The 7,709-nt window shown below is 49.0% G+C and overlaps 1 protein-coding gene across 1 annotated transcript in view; it reads right to left on the reverse strand.

The window, feature by feature from the left end:
- Robo3 (roundabout guidance receptor 3) overlaps positions 1-1,024 on the reverse strand; it is a 30,346-nt gene extending 29,322 nt beyond the window's left edge. The window contains exon 1 of the mRNA XM_051156185.1: positions 417-1,024. Coding sequence (XP_051012142.1) covers positions 417-576 — 160 coding nt within the window. The 5' untranslated portion in view covers positions 577-1,024. The remainder of the gene's footprint in view (positions 1-416) is intronic.
- Between the last annotated feature and the right edge of the window lie 6,685 nt (positions 1,025-7,709).

The raw sequence follows: 7,709 nt of genomic DNA on the forward strand, positions 1-7,709 counted from the left end.
TCCTCCGCAATAAAACACCTACAAAATTGGGGCTTTCTCACTCTTGCTCTGAGGTTTTTTTTTGTTTTTTGTTTTTTTTTTAAACTTCAGGTCCTTGATGCGACATCTGCTACTAGTGGCCGGTTTAGCCCTGACCGGCTAGTGGCCATGTCCTCTCTTCTGCCCTTCACAGTTCTCCCATCTAGGGTGGGTATGGTAGCTGGGTAGTAGGGGAAATGAGGAGAAAGAAAGTCAGCAGCCCCCCACCACAAGCAGATAACCCAACTCAGATGCTCCTTTGGGACCCTGCTTCCCAGAGGGGCCCTGATAAGTGTTTCTGGGTCCTGGAAGGGAAGGGGCAGGCACTTCGATCTTCCCCTCCACGCAGCCCTCTCACCCCGACCCCCAAATCTCTGGTCCCCATCAGACAGTCTCACCATTGAAAGAGGGGTCTCCAGGGGGCACCAGGCTAGGATTGAGCGCTGCCAGCGAGGAGTTGAAGCCGAGGAGTAGCTCACTGGAGTTGGAGACGTCTCCCGCTAGGGAGTCCGCGAACAAGTTCATCTGCAGTAGTGTTTTAAGCAGGTAGCGCAGCATGACGCGGCTCGCCTGGGTTTTTGGCGGGGGGCTCGGAGCCCAGCCACTGGGTCTAGGACCCGGGGGCCGGGGGCCGTAAGCCCCTCCACAGCCTTTGCGCGCTGCGGCAGCCACGGTGCCGCTGTCCTGCAGGCGTGCCTGGGTACGGGCCGAGCTTCCGCGCGGGCTGGCTTCCTTCGTTAGTTCTTCTCTCCACCCCACAGTGCCGGAGTCCCCTGGGAGCTGGGCGAGCGGAAAGCAGGTGCTACTCGGATCACGCCGTAATTAAGGGCTTAATCCGCCTCCTTCCATACCCCCATCGCCACCAGAACGGCCACTAGCAGGACAGCGCGCGTGAGAGTCCCCGCCCCACACTCCTCTCATCAAATGTTGCTCTGAACCTGGCGGGAGAATTTTCCTCTTTCTCCAAGCACCCAAGATGAGGACTGAATCTCTGTCCAACTCTGCCTTTCTCTCTAATTTGTAGCAAGAACTGTTTCCTTTCTTGAACGTAGGGGAAACAGAGGCATTCGAAGAGCAGCAGACGCTGTTGAGCTCTCAATGTCCCAGCTTCCAGTGTCTTCTGGGGCTTGCAGACGTGAGCGCAGTATATTGGACTACGAGGAGCGGGAGGAAGACCACAATTCCACCTCTGCATCACCCCCCCAACCCCAACCCCGGGTGCGCTCCAGGCTTCCCCCTAATCCTGTGGGAATCCCTAATTCCCAGAAGCCCAAGGAGTACAGTGACTCAACTTGACCTGGAATCCTGCCCCAGACGCCCCAGTCAGGAATTCCTGTTGAGCGCTCAGACTTTTACTTACTAGCGTAGTGCAGTTCTCTGCTCTGACATTTTTTAACTAGTTATTTTACAGTTTTGAAGAGACCAAACAAAAGTGGAACCAAGCAGTCTACAACAAAGGAATCAAAGTGCAATAAACCAGGTAGATGCCAAGTTGCTCAAAATTACTGGAACCAGATAACAGCTGTTTATCCTCTGGGTTGGGGTAGAATAGAGTTGTGCAACAAGAAAGCCAAAGCCTTAGTTCTGACTTTTCTCGGGTTATTTTAACTTTGGCGATGTCCCAGTTAGCCATCCTTGCTCTCGCCCCTCTCCTGTACACACTTTACCTAGGCTGGAAGTGGTGTTGGATGTGGAGCAAGAGATCCCGGTTTCCCATCTTGTTCCGCGGACAAATAATTGTGGGTTTTGCATTGCTCTTAAACTGTGCGACAGCAGTCTGCTGCTTCCGATTGGGAAGGGGACGCCTGCCCAGGCAGAGAGCTCCGAGGGAGTGGGCTACTTAGAACGTCCCAGGGTTCGAGATGGCGTTGTGGCCGGATCCGGATTCCAAACCGAAAGCAAGCCAACAACCAGAGAACTGTGATGCTGCTGCTTCCTACAATCTTCTCGGTGGAGCCCAGACGCTGCCACTTTTAGTGCCTCTGAGTCTCCTGCCCAAGACCAGACCTCAAGGCGGGGCGACCTAAAGCGGTGGCACTCAACAGTCCCATGGGAGTCAGAGCCCTGGGTACTGATATGGCAGTGTGTCATGTGGGCGCTGAACTGGGTCCCTGGTGCGTCCACTGAAGATAAATCGAGGCAGTTCTTGAGACTGGGATAGGTTAGGGTACTAAAGACATAGGATTTTATATCAGACCCTTGTCACGGGGGTTTGCTACAGGACTAGACTACACTCAGCAGGAGAGGTAAGGGGTGCCGCAGAGGTGTACTGAAATCCTCTATTTGCCAACTAACAAGACGTCACCATTCAGTTCCCTCAGCGGTTAAGGAGGAATCTATTTAATCTGGTCCTCAAGTTCAGGATCCTAAGGATCGTTTGCTTGGCCTCCTGCTGGCGGGCTAGGCAGGTTCCATCACATTAGAAGCCCAAGCAGGGCAGAAACTTAACTTCATGGCACCAGGCCCTGTTTTGGATCAGGGAAGACTGGAAAGCCCCCAGAGCATGCAGATGCTGCCCCACCCTAATCTCCTGATTTGCTCCTGGGCGGCCTCTGGGTAAACACACCGCCCGCCAGGCGTCTAGGGGCTTGTCACCCTGTTAGCGGATTTGTTTCTGGAGACCGCACAGTTAATTGGCCCTTTATGTGGGGATCAGGGCATATTTGCTCTGGGTTCCCTAAATGGGAGGCAGCAGCGCAGCCCAAGGGCACCGCTGCTTCCTAATCCCTGTCATCTGTTTGGGAGGCTGAACAAACTGAGGAAAGCCGGCTGTCTTTCTAGAACTCTTGGACAATATGTGGTAATCATTGTGAATACTAGATCTTTATCTGCTCTATCTCTCTCTCTCTCTTCTCTCTCTCTCTCTGTTTCTCTCTCTCTGTCTTTCTCTCTCTCTGTCTCTGTCTCTCTCTCTGTCTCTGTCTCTCTCTCTCTCTCTGTCTCTCTCTCTCTCTCTGTCTTTCTCTCTCTCTCTTTCTCTATCTCTGTCTGTCTGTCTGTCTGTCTCTCATTTTTTAAAAACCAACTCTTAAAAAAATCTCCCCACTCTCCCGCTTGTCTTTCCTTCTCTCTTGTCTCTCTTGTCCGCTCTTTCCTTCTCTGGGTTTGTTATCTCTAGAATATTATTCTTTTCTCAAAAAGCTAGGTCTGACTTAAGGAGAAAAGAGGGTTCAGGACTCAAGGGAGACATCCAGAAGATTAAGTTACATAGTCTATAGCACACGTTTCTTCCATCTCCTTCCTCCACCTCCCCATCCATCAGGGTCCCCAGAGATTCTCCTGGGGCCCAGAGGTGGAACCCAGAGTGAGAAGAGATGGCCCAATGGAAGCCACATGTCCAGCAATTCTGCAGCAGCCCCCTCCCCCCATTTTTCCTTCACGCATTTCCTCTGGTCCTAGGGCAGCCAGGATGCTAGCCCTTCATCTTTTCAAGTACAGTTGCTCTGTGGGTTGCTCCCAAATGCAGGCATGCAAAACATGTGGCTTCTGCTTACCTCCTTGCACCAGCCTGCCACCAACACAGTCACAACTCTGGCTTTTGTCTTTGCTCAGCTGGGGCAGACAGCAATACTCTCACACCCATTTCCTAATCTGTGGTGCCCTTAACTACGGAGCCATCTCTCCAGCCCTGTGGCTTTGATTTATAAGATTTCTCCTTGGGCTGAAGGAAGAACCAGAGCTGAATTTCAAGCAACTCCTTTTCCCTTTTCTTTCTTTCTTTCTTTCTTTCTTTCTTTCTTTCTTTCTTTCTTTCTTTTTCTGTTGTTGTTGTTGGTGGTGGTAGTGGTGGGTTTTGTTTTTTGTTTTCTAGGTCTTCTTGTTGTTTGTTTGTTGAGACAGAATCTTGTGTAGCCCAGACTAGCCTCATACACAAGGATGATCTTGAGCATATCCAGATGAGAGCCTCTTCTTTGGCCAACAGTATGTAGAGTTGAACTTTAGAAATTGCAGGAGAAAGCCAGGCAGTGGTGGCACACGCCTTTAATCCCAGCACCTGGGAGGCAGGCAGAGGCAGGCGGATCGCTGTGAGTTCGAGGCCAGCCTGGTCTACAAAGGGAGTCCAGGATAGCTAAGGCTACACAGAGAAACTCTGCCTCAAAAAAAAACAAAGCCAACCAACCAAACAAAGAAAGAAAGTGCAGTAGAGAGAAAAAGAGGTTTTAAAAGGGGTGGGCAGAAAGGAGGACAAGTGACAAGGTGCAAGAAGGGTGGGAGGGGTTGAGGCTGTACCCAGATAGAGTTCTGACCCCAAAGGGAAAGAAGTGTGTGTGTTCACAGGTGGAGCCACAGAGGAGAGCACGGGGCAGGGGTTGATGAGGAAGATATGCAAGACAAGTCTTTTTCAGGGCTTCATTTTGGAGACAAGGCTAAGGAAGTGATTGTGTCATATACAGAAAGGAATCTGACATAAGTGGTGTTTGGGGAATCAAGTGCTTCTAAAGGGACTCCCCACCTGTGTGTGTGTCTGTTTGTCCGTGTGTGTATATGTGTGTGTGTGTGTGTGTGTGTGTGTGTGTGAGAGAGAGAGAGAGAGAGAGAGAGAGAGAGAGAGAGAGAGAGAGAGAGAGAAAATTGAGCAAGAGAATACTACCCCAGGCTAACTTCTGTTGGCCTAGTGCCAGCACACAGGCCAGAGAATGTGGCTGGGAATTTTTAGTGACCACACTAGGGGCCATATGGGAAGGCTTCTTGGTGGTCCAAAGCCCATATGCCAGCTGGCAGCGTATGAAGATGCTGGCATGTGATTGCCCCAGAGGGCAGTCTGAAGTCAACCCCTGCAATCTCACACTGATTATTTCCTCTGCTTCTCCTCTACACACACACACACACACACACACACACACACACACACACACACACACACACACGAAGGGGGGGAGCCCTGTCTGTTTACATCCCCCTAGAGCCTACTGCCTTCTATCATTCTCCCTGCCTGGACCTCTTCCCAGGGCATGAGTACCCATTGAACATATGTGTGGGTCTATGTGTTTGTGGGGGGTGGGGAAGGGACATAGGAACCTCACATCTGCCCCACCCTCACTAGGCTATGCTAAGAATGGCCCAACAGGGATGCTACCTTCAGAATGATGATTCCAGGGGCCAGTGACCCAGCCAGCATGGGCTAGAGAGGTAACAGGAGGGGGGACCAGAGAGCAAAGAGCAGCACCCAGCTGGCAGGCAGACAGCAGGAGCTTCCCCTGGCAGGAGACATGGCTTGTTGGCTGAGACCCTGTGGCTGCTGAGATAATAAGCCAGCCCGCCCCTGCCGAAGAGTATCCCTTTCGCTACAGGGTTCCAATGGAGGGCCCTGCAGGGACAGACTTTGCCACACACCCTGCCAAGTCCGGAAATCTGGAGGCACCTGGGCAGAAGTGTGCACATCTCACTACAGATGTAACAAAGGCTGGGGAGAGGGGAGCTGTTTTCCCCACGTCGTTAGCCCTTCTTTCTGAGTTTCAAAAAAAGCTTCTGAGCACATCTATCATTATCCTTTGGGAAGATGAATACCATCATATTATGTTGAACGGTCTAGGGCCCGATGTGCACCATGCGCTTACAATCAATCTCCCTACTTAGGCGTAAATAGTTTATTTCTGGATTTTTGTTTTGCAGACAGTGCTACAAATAAACTTCATACACATACACAGATGCCTTTGCATATATGTATATATGCAGGATACGTTTGTATTATTCTTTAATTTTGTTTATTTGAGATTTTGTTATTGTTGGTTGGGGGGGGGTGTTTGGTTGGTTGGTTGCTTGTTTGTTTGTTTGTTTGTTTTTTCAAGGCAATGTCCTACTATGTAACCCTGCTTGGCCAGAAACTGCTTTGTAAACCTGGCTGATCTTGATTGAATTCAATTTCCTGCTTCTGCCTCCCAAGTGCTGAGGTTGAAGGCTCGGGCAATTATGCCCAGCTGGTTTGGATTTTTGATACAGGCTCTTATTATGTAGGTCAGGCTAGACCCAAATCATCCTGCTCAGTCTCCTGATGCTGGGATTACAGGAAGCACCACCAGGCCCAACTGTTTGCTTTGTGGCAGGCTTTGCTGTGTAGCACAGGTTGGTTTCAAACTCCTGCTCCTTTTGCGGCGAATTGGAAGAGTGTACCATTAGACTCATGTAGCCCTGACTAGCCTGGCTATGTAGCCAAGGATGGCTTTGAACTCCTGATTTTTTTTTTCATTTTATTGTTTTTGTTTTAATGTGTATGGAAGTTTTGCCTGTGTGTGTATGTAACTGGAGTTACATACAATTGTGAGCTGTCATGTGGATCTTGGGAATTGAACCCTAAACCTCATTTCTGGAGTGTTGAAGACCAGTTTTGACATTACAAGGTAAATTGAGTCAGGGCATAGACTGACTGCTGGCTAGTCACTCAACAGACTTCTCTGAGGGCAACTTTCCAGGCTGGAACTGATTTTTATGGGCAATGGCTTCCTCAGATAGTGGCAAGCTGAGGGGCCAGAACTAAACTGCTGGCAACAGGCAGGTGCTGATACTTCCTGCTCGGGGCTCCATGTAAAGGGAGGGGGGATTAGAGCTGTCGGCTTTTAGTGGGGGCTTCTACTGGTAGTGGCAAATTGTCTAAAAAGGAAAAGAAAGGAGAGAAAAAGACCACACACACACAGACACACCACACACACACACAGAGAGAGAGGAGAGAGGAGGAGCGGAGAGAGAGAGGAGAGACGAGAGAGAGAAAAAGAAGAGAGAGAGACGAAGGAAAGAGAGAGAGAGAGAGGGAGGGAGGGAGGGAGAGACTCACACATTGAGTGGATGGAGCAAACTCCAAAGAGCAAGTTCCAAGCCAACCTTACACATATACGTATACACATACCTATATACATTTGGTGGGTGGAACATACTCCGAAGATCAAGTTCTAACAGCTTTACTCTTTTTTCCCACAGTTTATATATCCCAGAACAATCTTTCAAGCAGTAGAAAAATCACAACCTGAGCCTGGCGTGGTGACTCACACCTTTAATCCCAACACTCAGGAGGCAGAGACAGGCAGATCTCTGTGAGTTCAAGGTTAGCCTGGTCTGCAAAGTGAATCCAGAACAGCCAGGGCTGTTACACAGTGAAAACCCATCACAAACAAACAAACAAAACAAAGCCTGCATGGTAGAACCAGAGAACCAATTCCTTCAAGTTGTACACATACACACACACACACAAATAAATAAATAAATAAATAAATAAATAATATTAGTTTATGTATTTATTTTATTTTATGTGTATGAGTGTTTTGCCTGCACAAATGTCTGAGTTACTTGCAGCTGTAGGCTGTATAACCTGGGTCCTTCAGAAAAGTAACCAGAGATCTTAATCACTGAGCCACCTATCCAGCCAAAATGCAAGATGTTTTTAAAGATTAAAAAAAAAAAAAAAAGTTATCCTTAGGCCAGTTGGGCTGAGCAAATTCTTGTGACCTCAGCACTTGTGACAAAAACATCAGTAGTTCAAGGTTACCCAGCTAAGTGTTGAGGCCAGCATGAGACTATATGAGACCCTGTCTTAAATAAGCAGTTACTTTACTTAAGCAAACTGTGCAACGTCTCATAACAACTCACAGATTTCTTTCTTTTGTTACAAACCTGTGTTGTATAACAAGCATAAATTCAAGCCCCTTCTGCTCTTCAGCCTCTTGAGTGACGGAGCTGCACAGGTATGGAGCACCATACCT

Source organism: Acomys russatus, chromosome 14 (genome assembly GCF_903995435.1).
Source record: "Acomys russatus chromosome 14, mAcoRus1.1, whole genome shotgun sequence".
NCBI classification, from domain to species: Eukaryota; Metazoa; Chordata; class Mammalia; order Rodentia; family Muridae; genus Acomys; species Acomys russatus.